This window comes from Xylaria bambusicola (genome assembly GCF_022495145.1).
Source record: "Xylaria bambusicola strain CBS 139988 unplaced genomic scaffold F5B22scaffold_4, whole genome shotgun sequence".
Taxonomy (NCBI): Eukaryota; Fungi; Ascomycota; class Sordariomycetes; order Xylariales; family Xylariaceae; genus Xylaria; species Xylaria bambusicola.
Window position 1 is genome coordinate 995,968 of NW_025953557.1, and position 26,224 is coordinate 1,022,191.

A 26,224-nucleotide genomic window follows, 5' to 3' on the forward strand; every position below is an offset into this window, starting at 1 on the left:
TTACGCTACCCATTCTCGCCATTGACCATTGACCAGGAACACGCAACCCTAGTAAGTCACGGCCGATCTAGCCGTTTGATCAGATTCGAATCCACTTGCATCTATCTACCAGGTACCGAGTTCAGTCTCTACCTACCTACTTAATTAGATTTTCCAGCACAGAGCCACTACACTAGGGCTGTTGGTGTTAGGTAGGTACTTACCGTAGTGATATACTACCTGGGTAGGTACATACTTATGTCTCTATCTGCATAGGTAGCCTGTAGGTACCTAGGTATTGCGACTCGCATTATCCGAGGACCGACACGAGCACGAGATGAAAGATTTGATGGTGTCATTTTGGCGCCGTCGAGCCTGTCTATTCAGCCTGCATTAATAATTCCTTACGGAACCCTTCGAAATCCGGGTCCAGAAACCCCTCACCCACTTGCGTCTCGCGCTTGCAGACCCGAACCAAGCACATCGCCTCTTCTCCTCCGCCGTCCAGAGGTAGGGGTATCCATCTGGCGTCTAGACACCACCGCAGTCACATCGCCCTGCATGAAGCACGCCGTTCGTATATCTCCACCGCGAAGCTGTCGTTGACCTGCCTGCCATAGCACCCCGGTGCCACAGTACCATACATAGTACGATAGTGTAAGTCTTACCTGAGCCAGCCTGTGTATCATCGCCAGCCAGTGCCCTTCGAGACACACTTGTATAAAGCCCGCCATGCGTCCTCACACCTTGACCTCGGCCTTCGTCTCCGTTTCCCGACTCTATACTGCTACTGCCGCCTCCTCTTCTACCTGCCGAGCCACTCACGCGCTCTTACCCTCCAACCTTCTCAAGACTTGCACTCCCAGCATTGCTAGACCTTTGTCCACGAGCTCCTCGCTTAGCAAGCTCGTTAGTCCTCAAGCCGAGACCACCGCCTCGAAGCAAGAAATTCGCATACCCACGCCCTCAACACCCATCACCATGTCCGCTAACTCTGCCACGCTTCTCGAGTCCTTCAAGGCTCGTCGGACCTACTACCAGTTGAACAAGGAGCTGCCTGTCCCCAAGGACAAGGTCACCTCGATCGTGCAGGAGAACCTGATCCAGATCCCCTCGTCCTTCAACTCACAGTCGAACCGGGTGCTGGTGCTGTACGGTGCCGAGCACGACAAGCTATGGGACATCACCTCTGAGGTCCTGAAGCCCCTGGTCCCTGCCGAGAGCTGGGACGCCACGGCCGGGCGCAACGCGGGCTTCAAGGCCGGCGCCGGCACCGTCCTCTTCTTCATCGACAACACCGTCGTCAGCAACATGCAGGAGAAGTTCGCCCTGTACAAGGACCGCTTCCCGACCTGGGCTGAGCACAGTACTGCCATGCTGCAGTTCGCCACCTGGACCACCCTCGAGGCCGAAGGGCTCGGCGCCAACCTCCAGCACTACAACCCCCTCATCGACGAGCGCGTCGCCGCCGAGTGGAACATCCCCGCCAACTGGCAGCTGACGGCCCAGCTCGTCTTCGGCGGCCGCGCCGGCGAGCCCGGTCCCAAGGACCACCTCCCTCTCGAGGAGACCTTCAAGGTCGCCGGTGCTTAAAATCACGATTCATAAAAATAAAAGAAGTGCTCTAAAATTTCGCAAACAAAGGGACTTCCATCAAGTTTTCTTTTTATGGAATCCTTGAGAGAGAAAGCAAAGCGTTGCTGCATAGCGCGGAGTTATATTGAAACCTACCTGTCCATCCATCTTCATTCTCATCCTAGCTTCATCCTAGCTCTGCGTCCAATCCGCTCATCAATCAATCCACCTGTCGCTTCAAGTTGGTTGGAAGAATAAAGAAGGCAAGGGGGAAAGAGGAGGCTTACCTCAAATGTACCTACATTGCATCAACCTACGTCATAAGGTACGGTATATAAATAGACGGACTTTAGAGAGGGACCATGTACCTACGTAGTCGATCAATTGAAGGAAATGAAAATTTCACCTATATATCTGTGTTGTTCCAAGACGTTGTTTCTTGCTATTGCTTCTTCGACTGACATCTATAGTATAAAAACACGACTAGCGGTTTGTGTTTGCGCCTTTCTCTCTGACGTGCATATGCACCCTACCTACCTACTAACTACCCTTACCTGTTAAGATTAAGCTTTACGCCACGTCCGCATGGTGATATTTTAGAGGTACGGTAGCACACGTTTACACTCACCACGCCCTCCAAAAAGAGATCGAGCTGCGAGGCAAAGTCTAATCACTTAGCAAAAGATGCGGTAACAGACTCGATCACACCTGTAGTTAGGCAAATCAGTTATTTCACGTATACGTGGGATAAGTCCGGAAATGGATGAGCATAGAGGATGTCCATCCTGTTGCGAATGTGTATCTCTTTGGAGAGGAGGGAAAGCGGAACGGCGTAAGTTAATACCTTACTATAAAGATAGATCATCATCTAATCTTCTCGGAGAGGTATCGCTTCGTTCTTTGTTTGAGTCTCCTTTTTTTTCTTTTTCCTACCATGATATATCATACATGGGGTATTAGATACATACGAGTCAGCTAAGTTGATGTAATAGAGACAGACGAGGCGCCAGTCCCAAAGTCGACAATACAGCAAAAAGTCTAGATCGTAAGATGGAACGCAGTATTAGCTGCAGGATCATTATCCCTGACGTGTCGCATTACGCCGTTCCGTTGTTTTATTCCCATGTTGATCCGAGCGTTGGGCTGCTTGCAGCCTAAAGAGGCCTTGAATCAAATTAGAAGGGAAAGAAAACAAAACGCCTATGTTTGCCCTGCTTTTCTTGCCCCTGTAAATCACCTTTCATACTTCGTCATTGCTGTATCACTGGGTAATACAAGTTAAGAGGGGGGGGGATCTAGAAGGTCCCGAATGATCGAATGATCGCTGGTGTGGTATCTTCAATGGCGAAATAACCTTTGATGTAAAGCTTTGTAATCGCCGGTATTAACGTTTCGAGTGATTTTCAGCTAGGCGGCCACTTCCACCTCCGCTGGCGGTTCTGGCGCATGCATTACATTGCCGCCGTCTACAATGATTTGCTGATCAATACGTTTCTCCGTATCGCCATATTCGAGTCGCTTGTATGTTGTGATCCGTGCCGTGTTCATATCAATGTCGAAAAAGCGCACTTGTCGGACGAAGCCTTCATAACCTCCATACCCGCCAAAACCAGCACCACCTCCATAGCACATCCAAAGCTCAGGCTTCCCCTTCTCTTCATTTGTTGAAAGCATGCAATAATCATTCGCGTGATCACTGCCGTCAAGTTAGCAAGAGGGCCTATTAGAAATGTCACAATCACTTACTGTCCACAGCTGACCAAAACTACCCCCTCTTCCACCAAGGCGTCACGGAAGTGTGTATTGTATGACGGAGCAGTGACACCTTCCCGCCACGTGCCAACGTAGCGGTTCTCAGGGACTGCATACTCGGGGAGAGGAATGTGTATGAAGGCAAGATCCATGTGAATGTGAGTATATTCTTTATGCTTCTTCTTGAGGCTCGAAGCAGTCTGCTTGAACCATTCGATCTGGTTTGGCTTGATCCAATCGTAGCCACTGAAGTGTCGCTCATCGGGAGAATATGAATGCGTGTCCAGAAGATACAAGGTAAGGGCAGAGTGCATGGAGCTCCCTTGGGCTAGAACTTCCACGTAATAATTGCCAACTCCATCGATATCGTCTGGCCCAGCCCTCGATAGTGAAAATGGCAACTGTTCGATAAGTGCCATCTGCCCAGCTCGCGGCAAAGAACCCTCGTCATCATGATTGCCAAATATTGACACATAAGGTATCTTATGCTTGATGAGCAGATGCGCGTACTTGAAGATAGCCTATTGGAACACGGGTCAGTCTGTGGCACCAAACGCTGGTTTCATCAGGGTGAAGTTACCGTTTGGGCATCAGGCGCAGTATCCCCATTGACTTGGTCGCCACTTAATACGACAAAATCTGGCTTCTCCTCTTCAAGAAGCCGAGCGACAAAGTCGAGGGTGCGTGAATCAGCTTCACATGGCCCGCCCTCGTATTCATCTGGAACAGCGTCTCGGCACACTCCGACACCCGTGCTCAGATGCAGATCAGCCAGCTGCATGATCTTGAATTTCCCATTATCTCTAATCCGAGGAACTGGCTGCTTAGGCGACTGTTGGTGGCCACCACGCCGAACGGTGATATGGGCAGCTGGCATGTCTCGGTCAATTTTGAGCATGAGTGCGACCCCTCGCATGGCCCAGCCAGGGCGTACTTCGTAAGCGTCATCGCCGAAGAGCACATCGACGTCGGTGACGGCATCCTTCGAATCGCTCGCGTGTGGTTTGGCAGATCGCAAGATCCACAGCCCTGCTGGCCTCGGTTCCCATTTTTGGTCGGGCTGCTCTTTGGCAGTATTGGAGGGGTCCAGGGGTCCCACTTTGACATCAACAACAACCTTGTCGTTGGCGTTGAGCTCTTCCTCCTTCTTCCGCTGGACATGGACATATGCGCTGGACCACTTGTGGCCGAGGTACAGGTCTTTGTCGATTCGGTGCCAAACCTCGGGATCGAGCTTGCACGAAGAGAATATGTTGACTTTGCTGCACGTGGTTATGGCGATGTCGGTAACGACAAGGCCATGGTGATGTTGGGGCATGTACTCGTGGACGACATTAGGCAGGAGTCGAAAGTTGCGATCGAGGAGGAAGATGAGGAGGAAGGCGAAGAAGGCGGCGGCACCGAGCTGGGTGATGGTGCGTACCTGCGATAGGGAGGCGCCGAGGATTAGCGTCGCAGATCAAGACATACATACATACATAGAAGAAGACATGTATCGAGGTTTGCATGATGGGCGTTGGGATTGAATGTTTCTCGAGGGTTGACATACTATTCGGCGCGTCATGGCGACGGCGTGGGCTCGTGGGCTCGTGGGCGCGGGCGCAGGTCAAGTCGATCAACGCCAACGTCCAGCCCCTGAGCCAACTTCACGTGAATGTACTGATAAGGCAGGAACGTAGCAAAGGGGGCTTCATGCTACGATTCATTTTTAGCAACCCATATCAGTCATGCATTGGGCGTTTCGATGAGTTTGAACCTAGTTTCAACAAAGCACATATAAAGCTACCTAGACAGCCGATGGGCGTGAGACTATCGGAAGACAGTTAGGTTTAGGTTAAGAAAGAGATAAGTAAGCAGAGCAGGTTGCAGTACCGGTACCTGATCCTTTCCTACCTCCCGTGCTACATGTACCCTAAATCTACCTAGAATAGGTAGATGGTACTTACCCCAGGTACGGGGGTTAGTTACCTAGTACTACCTAAGTAAACACGCTATCGAGGCGCTATAGTCCTGTATAAACTGCACTAAACGGCAAGCACAGTCCCCTGAAGACATTTCAGATTGTTTTAGACGTAGGCGAGTAGGTGCTGTGTAGGCATCTTTGCCCCCGAGATTTGCGTCGCGTGCATTTGCAGGTTTGGCCTCGACGAGTACCTACCTACCTAGGTATACTAATTATCATCGGTCTGCCTCGGCACTTACCCCTTTATTCCAATGTTATAGTGCTTGGGCTGGTAAATAATCTGGGGTAGAAACCAGTTGTGATGTAGGGTGTGGCCTCCTAGTCGAACTCGGCAGGTGTTTCCCAGGAGACTTGACCACACGGCACCGACCCACGGCACCGAGGATGTGCAGGGCTCTGCTCACTTACCGCGGCGACGCCGCTATTGTTGAGGCTGTTGATTGCCTTCAGTAGGAAGGAGACATAGTTCGCGTGGGGCTCCCCGGGCAGATGCCAGGTTCTGCCCAGATAAGCGTATCTTGCTTGTGAGGTCTGTGAGGCCTTTACATGTGTACCGTACGCTATTAGTCTAGATCAGCCATGAGTAGATGAAGAGCATGGACAAATCTACACGTACGCTGTAATTACCCAAGTAGGTAGATAGGAGCCGAGGCAAAAAGCGACCTGTAGTCAACTTCGATTTGGTGGTTGTAAGATGCTGTCCTTCCCTCTTCCCGTTTCTGATAGTTCACTGGGCGCCGTCTGAATATTTGCCTAAATCTGCTCTTGTTCTGTCTCATCATGCCTGCTCGAGGGCACGGTCAAACATATTATGTAGCACGACAAAATTCCTCCCCAACTTGGCTTTGCCATCATGATCATTTGAATTGTTCCATGCTGCTTTTAAGGTCTGTCTGTCGTCGAGCTGGCCGCGGGAGCATGCCGGGTTGCATGGTTGAAGGAACCAAGTGCATTTCTCATACCTAGGTACTTACACCAGCATGATGCCTACTCTTTCTGGTTATTTAGGGTGGTAACGATGCTACCATACCAAACGTGCAGTGGAGAATGTCATGTCCGCGTCTAGGTAAGTGTAGATACCGTATCACCAACAAGTTAAGCAAGCGTTTTTACCTGCTAGCAACAGCAGCACTTGGTATTTGTTGGGTCACAGGCGAGCCGGCTCGACAGGGTCACTACCTATATGTACTACTTCGTAAGTATGTACTTACGGAGTCGAGGTAGGTAGTCGAGGGTAGTCTAGGGAAATCGGCCACTACTCTAGATGTGGAAGTCATCTCGATGCTGGCCGGGTAGACCCTTCAAATCTGATACGTCCATCTGCAACGGCGCAATCCGCGCGATAGCCTTGTAGCTACATGCATACCTAGTACAGACTCTGACAGACCCAGTACTGAGATTATGTACATACTTATCACATCGTCCTACGTCGTACATACACAGTAGATAGTAGGAAGAGTCTTCGATCGTTCCATGGAGTCATGGGCAGCACGTGTACTGTGATATATACCTAGTAAAAAGTGCCAAGGCTGAGTACCTTTGGGTCACGCTAATGGGTCGATCCCCTCGAGATGCAAGGTAATATCTCGAAACTGCTCTCTACCTAGGTATTTGGCTCGAGCGTTTACCACACCTGATTTTACGCCTACTTACGTACCTACATATACTTCGTAGTACCTACTTACGTACGTCGACCCAGGCCCGCCAAATCCTTCCAAGTTATCTTGGCACGCGAGGCACGCTCTACACCCTTACAGGACACACCGGTCAGAACCTGTATGGAGACCGTCTTGACTTCTACGATGTACTATAATAAGCATGTCAAGCCCTGGCGCGATCCCCTGTGCCTCCCGATATTAACTAGCTCCTTGGAGAGATTAGTGTGACAGGGTCGGGTGGCGTTCCCGGCCGGCCAAGCACATAAGCCGAGTGTGTGGTCATGGTGTACGTAGAGGATCGGCCACGGCACGGACCAGAACCGGCCGCTCCATACACCCGCTCGCGTCGTATCATTGAGCCAACTGCTGAGGTGTGCAAACATTATTCACAGCATTACGCACTGACCAATACCTGTTTCCCACCATCACCGCTCGCCTGCGCTGGTTTCGATTTAAGTTGAAGTCTGGGAGTAGAGCAAAACAATCCAAGAGGCAGCTCGGTCCGAATCACGCCATAACGTAGTCTGTTCAAACAACTTCAGCGTGGGGGTAAACGTGCGAGCAAACATGTCTGTTGCTGATACACCGATGAAGACTGAACCCGATGGCGTGGGCAACATCCGGTTCTGTGACTTGTGTAACAAACCGATAGTCAGCGGTAGGCAGGCAGGCTTCCCAACCATTTTCTTAAAGGCTTCAGACACTGACCGCCGTTAGAAACCGCCTTTAAACGTCACCTGGCCTACTGCCGCCGGACAGCAGGGAAACCCAAAAAGCGGAAACGTTCGTGTAGGGAATGCCATCGTGCCAAGGCCAAGTGCAGCTTTGAGCGACAAGTGAGTGCTGAACTAGTTCAAATCGGTTCTCTAATCTCACTGGTTTCTGTCTGCGGGGCGATGTCTTGCTTTGCAGTGCTGATGGGAGCTATCTTTGTAAGAAACGAGGGTCTGATACTTGACGTTTTAGTGTTTCCGCTGTTTAACGAGAGGTCTTACATGCGAGTACGAAAAACCTGCATTTCCTTCAGCCAACAGTGAATCGGGCAACGAAGTCCAAGATTCGTCGACACCAGAGCCAGCTGAAAGCAGTCCTAGTGATGGCACTGGTTCACCAGGCTCATCAGATTTATTCCTAAATCATGAAATAACGCTAGAGATGGTATACCTCCACCAAAATATTCCTCCAAGGAGCGCAGTAGAGCTTCGCAGAGACCCCAAGCATCAAGCAAACGCTATATTCATATTAGAAACGCTACGGAGTGTGCCTTATATGATGAGCAGACGAGAGAATTTCCCCATGTTTATCCACGGACAATGGCATGAACCCGAGGTCCCCGTTACCATCACCAATTGCATGCGCATCTGCGAGCTATATATTGCCAGAAATACTAGTCCACACGGCAGAGAACTCTTCTATACCGCTGTGAGCGAAGAGGCCGCACGATTTGCACATCATCTTTTTACTTCTAGCAGAGAGGATACCGCCAATATGCTCTCGGTACAGTCTTTGTATACTACAATGGCCGTGTTTGAGGATTACAGACCTCAGGCGAGCTGCACACCCGACCTTGTGGTACGGGAATGCGATGTCTCCTTGATGACGTCCCTCGCTCGCCAGTGCTTTAATTCTGACAATTACGAGCCGTTTGATGTTGATAAGAATGACGATCCAGATCAGACTTGGGAGCAATTCATATACGCTGAATCACGGCGAAGGTGCGTAACACTTGTCCTTGAGCCCCAACATCATTCGGATTATCGCTCCGGCCTCCTCCTTGTATCTTTGTCTCGTGCTTCCTATTAGCATAACTGGCTCAACTAAATCTAGGTGTGCTTTATTTTGGTTTATCGTGAGCCGAGTAATCGACTTACGACACGGCCTAACATGTCCTCCCGTAGTCGGTTACCGTGGGCTGTCGCTGCCCGCGCCAGGCGTTCTTTGGAGTGCGAGGACACGGGAGGAGTGGGAGGCGGCGCGAGCGGAGATACGAGCACACCGCCAAGAACCACTTTACAATACTACGCTACGCACAATGGGCGATTTGATAGAGAGTCGCGAACGCGCGTTCGATCCCGACTGTGCCAGACAGCTTAGCAACTGGCTCGCCGGCTGTGACAAATTGGGCCTGAGTATGTAAACCCCTGGAGTCATTTTCTTCCTGCTCTAGTTACCCCAGTAGGCCATAGTTGCCTATTAGGGGCACAAGTGTGTCTCGGGAGTACGCAGAACTTCCAAAATTTTACCTAAAGGTGTAATTACTGACCCCAGCGATTACAGTGGTCGAGATCGCCTCTACTATGATCTGACGTGAGAATCTGGGGTTAAAGGTTTTGACTAATCAAACGGGAAGATGGACACCGCTGACCGTTTGAACGCCATTCCAACTCCGCAACGCAGGGATAACGTTATATGTAACTTTTCCTCGAAACGGATCAAATGCCCTGCTCCGATTGGCTTCGATTGCCTGTTCGGAATACTTGGCGTTCCGAATCAACTACTCTGACGACAAGCCCCATTCGGTCTTCGTTGTCTACAAAATCCGTTCGAAATGCCAGCCCTCAGCCACGATCGGGGTTACGGATTTTGCGCCCGCGATTTCTAATTTGAATACGTGCCAAGCGGGATTCCAGGCTTGTAATGGCAAGGGAGTAATGCACCGAGATTACGGCTTTAAGAAAATTCGGCCGAACGCCGATGACTCCGAGCAATGCCACTGTACTGGCACTGTCGTACTTGGATACCAGAATGGGCGAGGACTACACAGCCCTGAGCTCTTCCGGGGGCGGAAGACGCGTTCTGGGGGGGGGAGGACATCCCGGTTCGCTAAGATTCTGTAGCAATTACAGCGCCGCAAAATGTCATTGGGGAGGCCGAGCGCAAGGAAGTCGTCATCAGACCCCCAAGAAAACGAGCAGTCACATGACACAATTCCTTGTATTTCGCGGCCGAGAGTACCCTTCCCGTATTATGGGTTAGACGCGGATGATCTTCTGTCTTCGGTAGATCCTGATGCATCGGGGTGTGGGGTCAATGAGTTCATCGTAGGAGGTGCTCTGGGAAGATGTCGTCGTGAAAGGTGCTATCGTATGTATGATAACGGTGTGATTCGGTAGCGGTCTGGCCGAGTGTGAATGACTACGTCTGCGTGCCGAAGAGGAAGAAAGAGAGAGAGTTGTGGGAAGAGAGGTGCTGGTGATTGCTGGCGATAGTGAGCATGTAAGATGTTATATAGATAAAATCGTGATCAGGAGTGTGTAAATAGAGTTTTTAAACTGGGAAGATGCTCTTTACTATGCGATACTTTTCAGACAATATAACAAGGGCAGTTGAACTGGGCTTGGAACTGAGGATTCTGATTACAATGATCAACTAGGGCTGCAGTAGTCCTTGACCAACCAACTCCTTCTTGGCTGTTGGTGGCTTGAGATGACTCTATATACAAATGATCTGCCAGCCCAGACCGCCTGGGTCTCTAGGGTCTGTTTCAAGAAGCGAAGTCTGTATAACCTCACTTTCCAATATTGCCTGCATGTCTTGGAAGGTCATGAACAGCCTGCAATGGTCCTTCGTACGGCCGAAGTGCAAGGCGAACTGCATTCTTCAACCGGTACAGAGGTTACACGTGTAACAGACAACTCATTTCGCAGCATGACTTCACTGTCGAACAGCCTAGGATGTATGTACATTATCAAAGTCGAAAGGCGCATACGATGACTCTTTACCGATTCCCTCGCAACATTATCCAAATCACAATGGCTTTCATCCATAGGCATTGCAGGTTCAGCTTGATTGCCCACCAGCGCCCCATTTGAGACCTCTAAACTCCGAGGCGTCACGACCATCATCCTGTTCCGATACGGAGGCCGATAGTTAGAGCCCTAATCATCACCTCACGGATTAAGCCCATGAGGATACTCCAATTTTCATCTGGTAATCGATCTGTCAATCTTTTGTTGTTGAGATCCGATTCCATAGCAAAATCACTGTATTCTGAGTTGCGTTAGATATTTATACACGCAAGTACACACAGCAAATCAAGTCGCTTCAATGCGGCAAGGAAACCGTTTTTCGACAGTGTATATACATACCGTGTCTGTTGTCTATGTAAAATAGCAGCGGCTACAATAACCCAGTCCTCACAGTCTGGGCGTGGGAACAAACATACTCAATGATCCTTATCCTTCTGCGCGTCTTAAGATATTGCTTTGTGAAAACCAGGCTTCCAAACCAGACAAGAGCGCCACACAGTATGGGTTACCATTCCGTCTACGTAAGCACCTCCACGGCACTCGTCACCATGCCGAGTGTTCCCGCCTAGTTATACACGTGCTATCGCCATGTCCAGGATCGAACATCTCGTACGCGGCCTCCCATAGCCTCGCCGTCTTCGGCAGTCTGCCGCTTCGCAGCTGATATTCACTCCCAGCGCACACCTCCCTAGGCGCCCCGTCATAATCCCCAAAGACAGCTCCGTCGCCTCCTCCCAAAGTCCTCGCTTTCTCTGCAAAGCTGCGTCGTATCCGGTCGTTGAATGATTTCCGGTTTTCGGTGCGGGGCGAGTAAGACGAAGAACCGTCATTCCTCAGCTCGCCATAATTTCCATTGTCATTTTCATCTTCTTCGATAGCCCCGTCCGGCACAGCCCGTATCTTGGCACCGAACCGCTGGAAGACGGCGACGCGCCTCTCCGCGGCCTCGGCCCTCTTGCGCCACGTTTGGCATTCTCGTTTGGCGAAGCGCAGCTGCTCGCAGAGCGTGCCGATGTCCATGTGCTCCTGCGTCTCTAATTGGCGCCGCAGTTGTAGTATTTCCTCGTTTTTGAGGGCGAGCTGGCGATGGAGACTGCGGATCTGGGCGTGTAAAACCGAAGAGGTCCCAGCGGACGTCTGTCTCGACTCTGTGTTGTTGAGTGGGGAAGTGAGCCCCTCGGGATTCACGGTTTGGCTTCGACTTTGAGCAGATGTGGCCGAATTGGGCCGTACAAAATGCCCAATAGGAGGTTCTTCGTCGTATGGAACTATAGTTCCCAACCTGGGTGGTTGGTCAGGAATTGTTGCCGTGGGCAATATCTGTGGCTCATTTCTGGCCGAAGAGAACATCTTCACGGGCTTCAATGTGCTGCGCATAGTGTTTGTAGGTGTATGCTCTCCTTTCAGCCAAGTAGGTGCTGTTCGAACAGTGCTTACACAATAATTAGCAACAGGAGAGTCCTTCTCTGGGGTCGAGGTGTGATTCGGTCTTTGGCGATAATGCTCATCCAAGCGTATTGCAGATTTAGTTAGTGTTAGTGCACCTCTGCAGGGTTTAGACTTCGTTGGTGACCCGTCCAAGACATCACAACAAGGGAGGTTGCTAGGCTCGTGTGGGTTATGAAGGGTCCTTCCGCTCAGAGTAATAACGGAGCTATCTGGCGATTCTTTTGCGGCATTGTCAAATAAGGCTGCCATAGCCTTGACAGCTCCCGGCATAGGCTTAGAAGTCGAGCGCTGGGAGACCCCTCTATGAGAAGCATTACCGAGAAATTTATTTGAAGCATATTGTTTGACGTGGGTGTCCAAAAGTGGATGTGTAGATTGTGGTGCATCTTCCCGGTTACTGTGCCTTTCAAAGTCAGGCTTTGACGGCGTCGACTTGCCTTTGAGTCCATATCCTTCCTGTATAGATCGTTGCTTCCGTTCCGGTAGTGTCGACTCGGATCCCTTTAGGACAGATGTGTCCCGGCTCGAACTGGATGCTACCGGGATAGCGCTACGTTTCAGACGCCTTGCCTTCGCTGATTTAAACAGAGACTCGGGACTATCTTTGGTCGACGCCCTTAGGTTTCTCCATTGGCCTATTGGGTTTCCCAGTACTTCACCTCTAGGATTGGTTTTGTCTAGACGTCTGGTATGTGCGTATCCCGAGTCCAGAGTTTCTATCCGGTTGTCTCCCTGGTGTTGATTCGAGTTTGGGTTAAGCAGCGAAAAACTATGGTTTCTAAGATCGCCATCACGATCGCTGTTTGCACATGGCTCTGAAGGAGACACTTTCCCTGTAACGACTGTCTTTGCGGCAGTCTCTATTGGCTCTGAGCAAATTTCTAGACTATCGTCTTTTGAGGCGATTGGATCTAACCCCTTACTTCTGTCATTCGGGAGTGTCTTCTGGGGAGGTACCGTACTCAAAACCACCGGATTCTGTCTATGGCGAGTAGTTGTCTGCACTGTGGGCAATTCCATAGAAGGCGTGCTTAGCACTCTATCAGATGGCGGTGGGGTTTCACACTGTCGTATCCCCGGAACAGCAGCCAGCGTTGTAGTATCTATGCTGTCAACTGATTTCCCAATCATCTCCAGTCTGCTAACACTCTCTGAGGAGCTATCGTCATGAACTTGGCTGGGATTTGTACGTGTGGAAATAGGATGATTGAGCTGCGTAACATCATCACCACCTTGTTCCCTGGGCATCTCATCATTATGAGTAGACTTTATTACATCGAAAGTGGGAGCAGGGTTTTCTTCTATCATTGGAGATAGTGAATTCGGAGCAGCTTTTGTTAGTTGTTTCTGTATGGACCCAGAACTCGAGATACTACTAGCTTGCCTCGTATGTGGAGTATATGGATCAGAGGCGCTGTTTTGTTCACTCGGCGTGCCTGTAGGTTTCATGCCTCGAAATACAATTAGTAATTATGTATGCACTGAGACAATATTTTTCCTACCTGACACCGTCGGATTAGTCGTAGTTGGTGAAACACATCTTGTGCCATCATGGCGCAAATGAGGTCGGTTCTTGAGCAAAAGGTCCTCAGAGACAGACGACGATATACTATTTCGAGCACTATCGTGACGTTGTAAAAGGCTTGATGAGCCGCGCCCATTCTTCACGGACCCTGTATTCCCTATTTGACGAACAACCTCTCGCCAGTGAACAATGAGCATTTCAGTGATGCTATTGGCGACGCGTATCTTGTCTATACTCATAGACGGCGTCATAATAGATTCGTGCCTGTTTTCGAGCTTATGCCTATGTCTGTGCTTGCGTCCGTGTTTTTGTTTGTGTTTATGCCGCTCTTTTCTCGACCTTGGCGGTGAAATAGGCAATAGAATTAGCCCAGCTGAGGGATCGGCTACCTTCATGCTGTAATTATCAATCATATCACCTACCAGAAGGGGCCCAAATACAATTCCTAAAGAATTGTAGCCCATAAGATCGGTAGTTGGGAGTGGACGGCCATTGTCGTCTTCTCGAGGGGCGTTTTCGGCGATTCTACCCACGAGGCATAGGAGGCCAAATACGGCGCAAATAAGTTCTCGCTGGTATCGAGATTCCACGGTTCCGATAGCCAGAGCGATGAGCCGAGCACGGAGCTTGCTTTCCTTGGTCCGGTGTAGTTCTGCGTCTCCTTGCAGCTGGCTGTAGATAGATACAAGCGCATCAAATAGCGACAGGGAACCTAAAATACCACCTGGTAAACCTGCCAATAGCCGCTTGAAAGTACTTGCAATATCATGGGTATTACACCTAATATGCGTTGGTAGCGTCGGACAGTGTGTTGTACTTGATACGGCATCGGTGTTTCCGTCAAGGCAATAGTAGTCATACAAAGCATTGACGACTCGAGCCGATCCAGGCACACGGAATATTCCTTTGGTGTCCGCTGTGCAAAGTATTAGCAGCGAAAACGAGGTTTTTAACAACACATTAAAGTATGTTAAAACGCGGGGATTGTATAATTACTTGCCATGCTGAACTAAAGCTTGTGCGAGTGCCCGAAGACAAGTAGGTAGTGTCAAGGAGAATGGGGCATAATCCTTGGGTAAGAAAAGACGGCTTTTCCCACAAAGTCTAACCAGAGCTGTTAAATCCCGATCTTTCAGTCCGTCTCGTTTGTGACTCTGTACAAGATTTGTAGCAGTGTCACTTAGATTTCGCAAGGGGAGCCTGTGGGCTTCTGAATCGACCTGCGCTGACTGTTCTGCGGCCTGTCGCAACATCTTGGAAAGCCAACTATCTCGGCGGCCGTCAACTGCGCCATTCTTATGACCCTCAACTAGAATCAGCTCGGGTTGTACAACAGACACATCGCGATAACCTACAGCTGCGTTCGAGAAATCTCCGGGGATAAGAGGACGGAGTCCATGCTAAGCAGTGTGTCAGATACAGTTTGTCTAGAAATTTGGGGGATGAATAAATTACCCGTTGTGCAAGCCGATTGTATTCGACAAAAAAGTGCTCTCGATCATCCTTGCCTTCCTCCCCAAACAGTAGGTGTGAGTGCTCGCTTGAGGACGTCCAAGTATTGCTACTGTGTTTCTCATGATGAGGACCGTCTTTGGTAAGGAGAGGGCTGTTTGATGATTGGGACTGTGCAAATATTGACTGCGATAAACTAGTTCTACGTGTTGGTTTGCTGGGAGAATCCATGGGGCCATTTGTAAGAGATGACCACGTCGCAACCACTGGCTCTTTTCGTCTTCCCTTTGCGGCATTCAGAGCATGATCTCGGTGATAATTATGAAGCGCCATTGAATCGACTGAATGGCACAAGCCCCAGGTAGTACTAATTCGAGAACCAATAGTATATTTGAAAGAAGATTTGGGGAAATGTATTCGATAAAGAGCATACTGAGATGGCTGGTAGATGACGATATGGACCGGTTTAAAATGGCCAGTGCGGTTTCTGGCTTTTCGGCCAGCCAAGCAGGAACTCCTCCTGTGCACCGTCACATCTTTGTTTTGTTCGTAATCAGTCTGCTGGAGGTAGTAGCTGCCTACAATGAAAGCTCGGCTTAGCAGGTCGCTATTGAATAACATTATGACTCAGTAAGCATCAAAACCTGGAGAGGGTAAGGGGAGGACGAAAGATGCTACTAAAACTGGCTACTTCATTGGTGTCTCATTTACGTGCAGATGAATTCGAAACCTCGAAACGCCAGCGACATTAGCTTTTTAAAATCATTTGTCCCTTCTGACAACGATAAAATCCTGTGTGGTGGTGACATGAGATTGTCGTTCGATTACCAATTTCGAGACTATAATAGTTTCATCGTGAACTTCCCCTGCCCCCCAGCTGTCTTGCGTGAGGAGAATAAGCTGATGCGTCCGAGTAATTGCATGATGGCGTGCTGCAACAGTAGGGCAAGAATTTCTATAGAAAATCCAGAGATTCCATCCATCTTGTTAACTCCGTACACCATTGAAATGCCTCTCCCTATTCCAGCCTCCGAAACCAGACTCCCCTAAGGGAATGTAATGAATATTCCAAGCATTCGCCCAAACATCTTCCTGATAAAACAGGGGTTGTAGTGAATCGTCGCATCGTTAAAAAGAAGGGAAATAGCTGGATTTCTCGCCGTAAAATAGAACATATTTGAGTATATCTGATAGAGAGATCACCCCTTTCAAATGCCAGTTGTCATCAATTACAACCAGTCTGTGTACCCTAGACTGGCGTAATGTTATGAATATCGAATCCAAGCGATCCTCTTCCTGGCAAGTGAAAATGCCTCCGAATTCGTCCCCTCTTTTGGATAATGCTTCGCCCACGTTTATCTGAAGCTCCTCGACCACCCCGGTTTTGATAATTGGTATCACATCGATGGCTTCAAAGACGTTGAGAACGACGTTGTTCTTGTCCACAATAGGAACAGCCGAAATATTGTTAGTGACCATAGTATTGATAATCTCCAGGACTGATTGTGTCATGCTGCCCGTCTGCAAATTTGTATATGTTCCCAAATTGATCTCACGAACCGTCTTCTTCAAGAGCGATGTATACTGTTCCGTGTTTACGGCAATGAACTTGAGAATACGATATTGCGTAATGACACTGACGACCGTTTCTCTCTTCGTTTCAGCATCGATATCGACTAAGGGTATACGACGTGCTCGCGTCTGAAGCATGCTACTAATAGCCTCATATAGTGGTTTAGACGGATGGACGGAAACGGTTTCGATAGGAAGGACGCCAATGGCTTTCTCAATGTCTATAAGAGCAAAATGATCAGCCAACAGCCTGCGGTGGATGTATCTATTATACACGCATTGCGCTGATCGTACCACGAAGACTACTCAAACGAAACTTATCGAGATTGTCAATATGCTCGGGAAACTGGCAGTAGTATTGGATCAGGTTGATGTAATCTGTAGCCGTCAAGATGCCGGCAAACTTCGACCGTTGGGAGTCCCAAAGGGGCGCTGATACGATGCCTACCGCGCGATTCAATCAGTATGGCCGGAACATAGATAGCACCGGGTGGTAAGGGGAGGAGTCTGTCGCGGCCATACCATTCTGAATAAGGATGTTCAGGCTCTTCTTGATGAGTAGGTCGTTGTCGAGGATAATGAGACGAAAAGAGAGTGGTAGAACATCATAGCTAGTTCTGACACGAAGGAAGTCACGCAAGCCTTGCTAGAACGCCAAGAGTGAGCCGTCAGTCTTACGTGCTAATGCACCTCGGGGCTCAGCAGGGCAACTGGTGTCTCTGATTCTTGTCACCACGATGATCCGGGCTGTGGGTGAAACAGCCTGTGAGTCTGGCAACGAGCACAGGGACGGAGAATTAAAGAAACATCGGGCTCGAAGGCTCATGTGGGCACAAGTAGGGGTGGGCCCGCATTTGGAGGGATTCGGGCGTTGGACTCACCAGACCTTGCATCTGCTCTTCATCAATGGGACTCATTGGAGTAGCGGCGACAGGAGGGACAGGGTGATTGCGAGAACTAGGCCGCAGGTAGGAGGATGGCTGGACGAAGGGGAGCTCATGGCCAGGTCTGGCAGCGAGCGGCGGCGGTACGGATGAGGGCATGGTAGGACCGGCGGCTTGACCGACGCGGGGCCTAGGGGCACTGGGTGGCTCGTGAGTGCTCGCTCTCTCATTCGGGACAGTAGCGGCAGTAGGCTTTGTGGTCTCGGACGCATCCATCGTGGGCCTCCGCCTTCCGGGCCTGTGACTGGCCTGCACACAAGCACACACGCACACACGCACGCACACACCAAACGGCAACAATCTGTTGGTGGGAGGGGACCCCCCTTTTTTCGGCAGTGCTGTTGCTCGAGCTGAACTTCACCGAGGCGTGTGACGGGATTGGCGTCAGGTGTGAGCTGGTAAAAAAGAGGGCAGCTCGGTCTGCCAATGCAGTGATGCACGAGACACCCAGGTTGAGAAAAGGGTTAGCAGATTGGATGCTCTAGGAGAAGGGGGGGGAGGGGGGAAGGGTACTTGATTTGCGGGGGAGTGGGCCCTGTTACTATACCTACCTACCTACCTAGGTAGGTACTGTAGGTAGGTATCTTTAGGTGTCTCACTCCCTACCTACTACCGGTACCCCGCTATAGGTAGTAGTAGGTACTAGGTACCTATTATCAGGCAGCTAAGAACTGTACTAGGTATGTACGACAACGACGACGACGACGAGGGATGATGTGATATCAAATCCATTCTTCTTGTTTTCATCCTCTTTACCCAGGAAACGTGTTTATAATGCTACATCGTCTGCTCATACTACATCGAACCGTAGCGGCGTCCTCTCTAGGTGGTTGTAGCATTTCTCCATCCATCATGCCATGCATATGGCATTCCCCAACCAGCTGACAGCGGAGGACCCCTATCTCGTCCCTAACTACTGGGTTCGTCTCTGGCCTTATGAGATATGGGGCATCTCCGCCGTGGAATATGCTTACGACATCTCCTACCCGAGCTAATGGAGGAGCCAGGCCGATATAGCCGTTTCTCGTAGCACACATCCTGCTCTCGAAGCTTAACCGCAGGCCCTCGGTGAATTGAGAGATTACAGGTACCAAGCCTGCATAAATATTTCTTGCCGGATATCTCGCAATTCGCCCACTATTTCCAAACCCAATAATGAGCAAGCTTGTCTGTACTTTCATAGTTCTGATAGACTTGGCCGTAGTCCTCAGGAGCTGGGCGCACTACCTGGAAACCTTCTGCTCCTACACTCGATCCCCTATTATAGTACGCCAAACGACTTCTTGAGTACTTTGACCTGTGAAGTAAGGAGATGGCACTTGAGTAACCAGCGCCTCAGCTTCGTCAAACCACCCTAGCATTGCAAGAGTCATGACAGTATGTGAAATTTTCATATTCTCATCGAACAGAATGTCGAAAATGGAGGTGAGGCTTTGAATCTCGTCAATCACGAAGCCACCAATACTTAGTATGTCATCGCCAACCAGATCAATCTCAACTTCCGTGTCGAGAGCTGCCTAGTAACCAAGCCTAAGGTCAGTTGCCTTGAAGTCAGACTGATCTGACTCCATCACATCAATGCTGTTACCAAAGTTACTCCACGGCTGAATGAGGTATGAGAATGTAGATTGGCTGTCACTCAGCAGATTCTCTACCTAGTTCCCATTCGCCCTCTCGCCACGTCTTGCACACATGTTCAGTGCCCAATCTAGCACCCAAGGTAGCAGATTTTGTAAACGCTCGCAATAGCCTATCCCTGCGAACGGAAGGGCGAAAAGTGTTCTGGAAATATCTTCGACCATGAAAATATACTTTGCAACATCCTTCTAGACTTCGATCTCAGTTTTGTCGTAATTTGGATATATAAGAGGATGGTCAGCGGCGCGGACCAATCCTAGACGTCCAAAACCTTATCACGAGGATACTTGCACTTCAGACTGCAGAGATTGGAAAGCGAAAAGGCTAGGCTAGATGAAAGGCCTCTTAACGTAAACCGTCTCGTAGAGATAATAGTGTTTGCGTAACGTAGGCTGTCTTGGTCACATGCGACTATCCCAATCTCCTCGGTACGCTGAAGAGAGCGGAGCGTCTCGAGACTTCCCATGAATCTCAGGACGAAGGCCAGATCCTCCCATTGGATTAAATGATCGCCGCAGAGACCTTAGATGCTCCGAGCCGTTCAGGAGGTTCGCATGGTTCTACATGAGGCAAACCACAAGGACTTGAACAAAATAATCCAGCCGTAAGCTCCTTATTGTACTCTCTCAGCTGCCTCAATGGTGCCTTACGAGCAGCCAAGATGGGCTCAGCTTGTAGACACATGCATGCTTTGTATGGTCTGCAAGATGTGCCTAAGATCTGCAACCCCGTAAATCACTCACTGTGATGCTTAACTTAGACAGAGAGAGGGCTCTAGCTCATTCAGAATGGCAATGTAAATAGTTTCAAGTAGAAAAATACAGCCTACTGAGCAGCGCGAAGTGAGACTAGGATTGGGTTCTCTTGTAGCTAGATCTAAACACATATTGTCTTGAGTCAATCCGATCGAATTGGCAACGAATGTTGTTGAAGGTCTGACATCCCAGTTGCGAAACTACAATTTCCAGTTCAGCTCAATTCATAGATATGTTGTCACATTCTCCCCCGACTCCTCCTTGCATACAATGCTGGTAGGTATACACACGATCTAGGATCTGACTAGCATCCAATGCGACTAGAGCTCACTACGATATCATCATACCAGAAGGTATTAGCATCTCCACCGTAGGACTCCCAGCCAAAATAAACTGCCGTTATCTTCGGGACGACACGACTTCTTGTCCATTGAGCGGCGTTGGGGTTGGTCGTGCCTTTCGTTACAGTAATACCAGCAACCGTGCTGTTGTTCAGCCATGTCTCGACAGACCCATCAGTCCCCAAATGATACTCGAAGCACTGCCAGGAGCCAGTCGGCAAAGCAGTGGAAGTAGCGATACCTTGTGGCGATAGGTCGGGTAAGGTGGCATCGTCTGATTCACGGTTATACATGAGAATCCTGCTCTGCCCGCCGATGCGAAGATGTTTCTTGCTTCCTTGAGCTGAGTCGGGCATCGTGATGAAGCTGACGTGGGAGTCGGTGAGAGCCCTAGAGGCTTTTCTAGAAGGAAATTAGTATCAGTGTCAACTATCAACAGCCTGATCGAGTTTTCTCGGCCTTCTTTTTCTGTTTGTTCGTTTTCGGTACATACAGGTATGTTCTGACATAGACGTCGCCACTAGGTACTTTCGTCGTACCAAAGAAAATATGCCCGCAGTAGCCGCCTGCCCCATCAACACGGATACTGTTCTTGCCGCTGTGAGCTGTCGTACTGTCGAGCGAGACTTTGCCTCCCTGGCTACAGTCGAGCGCGTAGGTCGGCCACGCCGTGGAATCCCATCCGCTCTCAAAGTCCGAGGAGACTTGGCCCAGGGAGAAGGGGACTAGGGCTAGAGCTAAAGCAACAGTTTTGGGAAACATCTTTACAGGGTCTTTCTTGTGAGTACAACCAGTGTATTTAACATGATAATGCAATTTTAGCAACGAGAGTGAAGTCGCATTATTTAAGGGCATTGACTCGGAGCTCAAGCTTCCGTCGTATATGATTGCATCTCTACAACATCCTCCGCTCCGCGTTTATACTCCAATAACCCGGAATCTCTGCCCTATTTTCCTTAAATACGCGGCTCGCTATCGTGTTGTATGCATAAAACAACATCAAAATCTTTTGCTGTCGCGTCCCACTAGTTTCTTTCAATGGTAACGCTGTTCGCTTGTCACTACTACTTGACCGAAACCGCTCTTCCTAACTTGGGGCTTGGCGGATCATCCAACTCTCGCATAACAATACCCGCCCCCGCAAGATCACCGGATAAAAGCAACAAGTCGAAAGGCTCAGCGTATGAAATAACAATTCAATTCTCTCAAGCCCCGTCGAATTTTCATTTTTGACTGAGATGGTCAACCAACGATTCATAAGAAAGATTTGGTAGTAGAGTTACCTATCTAAATATTGTCACTTGGAAGAGGACTAGTCTACCGTCTTGGGGAGAAATGTATCATGAAGTCTTCTGTTTGGCGCATTCGGTGCGTACAACTCTCATACGATATTAGATTATCGTGGTGGCGTATATAGAAACACAAATGCATTGCATTATTTCAATTTTATTTTCAGATGTGTAAAAGTGTATTTGAGGGGCTGTGTTTAACACTTGATTGATAAGGACAACGTAAGAAGCTCGTTTCCGCTGAGGCCTACGTGAGTTTCAAGAGGTTTTCGCGAAAACCTTTGACCCCTTCTTGTTAGCTTAGTGGCACGGGACACTATTTCATGTGAGCGCGCTCATGCGCGACACAATATCTCCCCGTTCGGTATAATGATGAATGCCCCATCGACTTCTCCCCACTTCCGCCAGGTATCTGATACATGATCTAAATCCTCCTATTAAACAATCTTAGTTTAGCATTCGTCCATCGATAGTAACCGTTACCAAGAGTTTCAGCAACCCGCGGTAGTGACGGAGACGAAAATATGTAAATTAGGTAATCTTCGTTCACGACACAAGTTAAGAGATAGTGTAAAGACTTCGGTGTACTGACCTGTGTTGAGATACCCTTGCTGAGAGCTGTCGTCGCATACGACGAATGTAGGGCACGATCCGACCAAGACTTCCCCCAGATAACAGCCTCGTCGTCTTGATAATTCCACGTGTCCCATGTGAATGTGATATCCTCGGACCTGAAACCAGCCTCCCTAGCCCAGGCTTTCACGTATCTACCGGCTTTCGGATGGGCACCGTTAGAGTTCATCACTGCCATATGAGTGTCTTCCCATTTTTGAATCCCCGGAAGCTCAGGATACCAGGACAGTGCACCGTAGTCGACTTCGCGCGCTGCGACTATGCCGCCTTTTCGCGTGACACGAGCCATCTCTTTCAAAATTGCGACGGGATTGTGCACATGATGTAAGACCTGATGACAGAAGACGATATCGAACTCGCCACTGGCAAAGGGCAATTCATTGGCGTCATGTTGCCGGAAAGTTAAGTTTCCCTCTACGCCACGTGCCCGAGCTAGGTCTTTTGCCTGTGATAACACGTCTTCTACAGCATCGATTCCGATCACTGAGCCTTGTGGTACAAGCTTTGCTACTATAAGGCATTAGGTTAGCCACCACAAGCTGGGAATGATTAATAAGAGCTTTTTTGTGTGAAAAGCTTCCCCGCCTCGACCCTAATTTGAACAAGAGCAAATATATATCGAAGCACGACCAAAGCAGGCGGGAGGTAATAACATTGAGACTCACAATCGACAGTGATGGAGCCAGGACCGCACCCGACATCGAGTATTCGGTAGTGTGGTTTTATATGTGGAATGAGGAATGCTGCTGAGTTCTCCGCGGTCCGACGTGCGTGAGAATTCACAACCGAGGCATGATGGCCATGAGTATAAACAGCTCTATAAGGATTCAGATGTCAGAACGTGCATTTTCAATGACAGAAAATTACCTAGTAATCAGGCCCAAGAGAATGCCAAAGCTACTAGCAGCGAAGCGTTATTTAATTCTTCTCAAGGGTAACCAGAGACAGAATAATACTGACTGTTCTGGCATCGTGTATTCAAATAGGTGACAAGAGTGGGCGTAATATGAGTCAAAGCGTTCACAACAGAAAGCTACTTGGTTCTAACAGTCGGACTGAGCACTTGTGATGCGGCTTCTAATTATTTATACTTGAAATACGACGAGAGACCATAACAGTGTCAAGTGGGAAGCAGGACGAAGTGTTGAACGAAGGTCCGATATCGCAGTATTCAAGTGATGAAATATTGCCTCTTTTGGAAACTTAGGTCGATTCAGTATGTTGAATACTAGCATTAGCTACACAGCTGTCCTAAGCCCAGAGCTGCGCTCTAAGGAATGAAGAAGAAGGTATAGCTAATGGCCTGTATAGAAACAATTAAAGTGAGTGAACGTGAAGCAGTAGGTAAATTTACTTTATCTGCGCCCGCGTAGTTCAAGTCTACCTTGCTCAGTTTATATATTAGACCAACCATTGGGAGGAGAAGCAATGAGAGCAGAGCCTTCTTCAATTTGGAGTTGGCATGATTGCTGCATTGATCTATTCCCGCTATGAATGACGATCTGACTAGTAGCAAGTTTTAACCCAATGTGAGACATCTTGATGACCACCCTGACTATGTCAGTTAAAACCTCAACTGGTCATTGATGCCACGGACTAGATGGTTACCTCGAAATTATTAAGGCAATCCAACCAGTTTTCAATCGTGATACACGAAAATCAGCTTCCGATGTCGCTTACCATCGCCTCTAATGCGTTCAAGTCTGATGTACGTAGCTCAAACTCCATCCAATGCCTTGTTTCATTTCATTCCAGTCCGGTTGTCCTAAGGCCTTGCTCACCCATTCACAGCGATCAACTGAGATCTGGTCATTTTGAACGTTTTGCGGGCTCGATATCTGGTCTAGTTCTAGTAGTCTACTCTAAGAATCGAATCGTTACTTAGAGTGAGGAGATATAATTGCCTATACTCTTCTAGTTACTACGAATTGGCAAAAATTCTGTCCGGGGGTTGAGCAGGTGCTCCAAAGTCTTCCGAAATGCGCTAGGATAGCATGGTCAGGTCCAAGAGATTTATCCTATAATTCTTTAGCTTCCCATATATATACTCACGGTCAGCGTATTGCATAGATATTCGCTTGTTAGAAATTCCGATCTGAATTGTGCAGCGGAGCAAGCCATGAATTTTCAATCATCTCCAAACCAAATCTGGACTTTGCCCGCTACTGGCGGACTTAGGAGTGCTGAAAAGTGCGTATTGTCACGAGTTGCACCGTCTCGCACTATAAAAGCGGCGCATCATACATTGTTTTCTTCGTAAATGAGCATTCTGCCGTCCCGCCATCGTATACAGCAAACGTGGTGGGCCGAAGCCGGACCTCACGTAGGCTTGTGAAAACGAACTAGAGAAACTCAAGATAGGTTCAAGCAGGACATGACACTATGTCTTATAAACAATATCGAGCAGGAAATTCGGTTCGCGTTGTCGCGTTTTCGCTTGATGAGATAACTGATTGCTTTACACCACTGTGTAAGTGGCGCTTAATGGTGGACATGAAAATACCGTAGTAATATGTTCACCCTTGTATGGTTGGGTATGCCTTAAGTCTTTACCGGAGCTGAGATCACTCCGAGCAACGGAAGAGTCGATAGGTGCCACAATCCTGCATTGTTGGTGGCCGCAGAACTACCTGACTTGATCGCATCATTCGGAGCAGGTTTGTTTACGAGCTCTCAAGTATATGTGTCTAAGCGCTGACCGTAGTTCAGTTATAATACCAGTGACATAGACAGTAATGATGATTCGGTGATCTCCCAATACTAAAATCCTGTGAATTTCGCTTGAAAGTTAGAAATATCACATCACGGCACCATCAGGACAATGCTGCCAGTCACTATCAAACCTTGGCCACCCGCCATCTGGTGCCTCGCTCATATGTAGATCGTGCACGACCATATCGTATGCGCCGTCCCTTGGGTTCTTCCCTTGACAGACATTGCCACCCATGGCTATGTTAAGCAAAACGGTCCAGTCTTCGATACGCCTAGTTCCGGGAGGCATCAAGTTCTTCATAACAGGGCGTCCATCAATATACCACCTTAACCGCTGGAGTCATGATTTTCCATTTTCGGAAGTATCTCAACTCTAAAGACATGTTTCGGGAGTTTGTTTCGGGAGTAATATATCTCATTTAATATAAAGCAATATACTACCTAACTAACTAACGTCCGCCTGTACAATTGCTTTATGAAGCAAAGATTCTGAACCTGAATCTAACTCCTATTCTATATGCGATTTTGGCGTTATATCCGGGTTTAACTTACGCCGCTTAGCTGGGTTTGCTAGTTCGTCTTTAAGGTATAATGCTTATATATGCCTTTAAAGATATGCATTTTATATAAAGGATTTTGGACATTTGTTATAAGTAAATGGTTTTTTTTTATTATATATAGTTTATATATACCTTTAAAGATATATATTTTATATAAAGGATTTTAAACATCTATTATAAGCAAATGGTTTTTTTTTATTATATATAGCTTATATATACCTTTAAAGATATTTATTTTATATAAAGGATTTTGGATATCTATTATAGATAAATAGTTTTTTCTTATTATATATAGCTTATATATACCTTTAAAGATTTTTATTTTATATAAAGGATTTTAAACATTTATTATAAGTAAATGGTTTTTTTTTATTATATATAGCTTATATATACCTTTAAAGATATATATTTTATATAAAGGATTTTAAATATTTATTATAGGTAAATAGTTTTTTTTTATTATATATAGCTTATATATACCTTTAAAAATATTTATTTTATAAAAAGAATATTTATATATTATAATTTTTATAAGGATATAAAAGCTTATCCTAATAATTTTTAATAATATAATTATAAGCTTTAATATCCTTAAGGTGTTTATACTCTTTATAAAAGTAATAGGTTTTAATTATAAGAAACTTTTCCGAGTATACCTTATAGTTAAACGTTATACCT

At 48.0% G+C, this 26,224-nt stretch overlaps 8 protein-coding genes across 8 annotated transcripts; 2 read left to right on the forward strand and 6 right to left on the reverse strand.

Annotated features, from left to right (window-relative positions):
• The first annotated feature begins 252 nt into the window (after window positions 1-252).
• Window positions 253-1,785, forward strand: F5B22DRAFT_590605 (Nitroreductase-like protein). Its single transcript, XM_047973813.1, has 2 exons — window positions 253-636; window positions 894-1,785. The coding sequence occupies exon 2, from the start codon at window positions 961-963 to the stop codon at window positions 1,570-1,572; it is 612 nt and encodes a 203-aa protein (XP_047834948.1). The 5' UTR covers window positions 253-636; window positions 894-960; the 3' UTR covers window positions 1,573-1,785.
• Window positions 1,786-2,824: 1,039 nt separating this feature from the next.
• On the reverse strand, window positions 2,825-5,116 carry F5B22DRAFT_590610 (calcineurin-like phosphoesterase). The gene is made up of 3 exons (XM_047973814.1): window positions 3,887-5,116; window positions 3,301-3,827; window positions 2,825-3,250 (listed from the first exon to the last, which is right to left on the reverse strand). Exons 1-3 carry the CDS (start codon window positions 4,622-4,624, stop codon window positions 2,962-2,964), a joined length of 1,554 nt encoding a protein of 517 aa, XP_047834949.1. The 5' UTR covers window positions 4,625-5,116; the 3' UTR covers window positions 2,825-2,961.
• A 2,286-nt stretch (window positions 5,117-7,402) lies between these two features.
• Window positions 7,403-9,427, forward strand: F5B22DRAFT_350496 (uncharacterized protein). The gene is made up of 5 exons (XM_047970961.1): window positions 7,403-7,585; window positions 7,645-7,763; window positions 7,894-8,642; window positions 8,755-9,056; window positions 9,205-9,427. The coding sequence occupies exons 1-5, from the start codon at window positions 7,495-7,497 to the stop codon at window positions 9,231-9,233; spliced, it is 1,290 nt and encodes a 429-aa protein (XP_047834950.1). The 5' UTR covers window positions 7,403-7,494; the 3' UTR covers window positions 9,234-9,427.
• Window positions 9,428-11,044: 1,617 nt separating this feature from the next.
• Window positions 11,045-15,976, reverse strand: F5B22DRAFT_350562 (uncharacterized protein). Its single transcript, XM_047970962.1, has 5 exons — window positions 15,106-15,976; window positions 15,006-15,050; window positions 14,651-14,945; window positions 13,628-14,566; window positions 11,045-13,576 (listed from the first exon to the last, which is right to left on the reverse strand). The coding sequence occupies exons 1-5, from the start codon at window positions 15,721-15,723 to the stop codon at window positions 11,220-11,222; spliced, it is 4,254 nt and encodes a 1,417-aa protein (XP_047834951.1). The 5' UTR covers window positions 15,724-15,976; the 3' UTR covers window positions 11,045-11,219.
• F5B22DRAFT_350421 (uncharacterized protein) lies at window positions 15,977-18,142 on the reverse strand. The gene is made up of 4 exons (XM_047970960.1): window positions 17,556-18,142; window positions 17,197-17,320; window positions 16,969-17,118; window positions 15,977-16,895 (listed from the first exon to the last, which is right to left on the reverse strand). The coding sequence occupies exons 1-4, from the start codon at window positions 17,832-17,834 to the stop codon at window positions 16,231-16,233; spliced, it is 1,218 nt and encodes a 405-aa protein (XP_047834952.1). The 5' UTR covers window positions 17,835-18,142; the 3' UTR covers window positions 15,977-16,230.
• Window positions 18,143-20,315: 2,173 nt separating this feature from the next.
• Window positions 20,316-21,114, reverse strand: F5B22DRAFT_633673 (uncharacterized protein; the record flags this gene model as incomplete). Its single annotated transcript, XM_047976869.1, has 2 exons — window positions 20,316-20,754; window positions 20,846-21,114. 2 exons carry the CDS (start codon window positions 21,112-21,114, stop codon window positions 20,316-20,318), a joined length of 708 nt encoding a protein of 235 aa, XP_047834953.1.
• Window positions 21,115-22,054: 940 nt separating this feature from the next.
• On the reverse strand, window positions 22,055-23,422 carry F5B22DRAFT_590654 (ubiE/COQ5 methyltransferase). The gene is made up of 4 exons (XM_047973815.1): window positions 23,235-23,422; window positions 22,940-23,091; window positions 22,244-22,784; window positions 22,055-22,176 (listed from the first exon to the last, which is right to left on the reverse strand). Exons 1-4 carry the CDS (start codon window positions 23,243-23,245, stop codon window positions 22,173-22,175), a joined length of 708 nt encoding a protein of 235 aa, XP_047834954.1. The 5' UTR covers window positions 23,246-23,422; the 3' UTR covers window positions 22,055-22,172.
• Window positions 23,423-24,790: 1,368 nt separating this feature from the next.
• F5B22DRAFT_590656 (uncharacterized protein) lies at window positions 24,791-25,375 on the reverse strand (the record flags this gene model as incomplete). The annotated part of the gene is made up of 2 exons (XM_047973816.1): window positions 24,984-25,375; window positions 24,791-24,931 (listed from the first exon to the last, which is right to left on the reverse strand). A coding segment is annotated over exon 1 (211 nt), but the record flags the coding sequence as incomplete, so codon positions are not given.
• Between the last annotated feature and the right edge of the window lie 849 nt (window positions 25,376-26,224).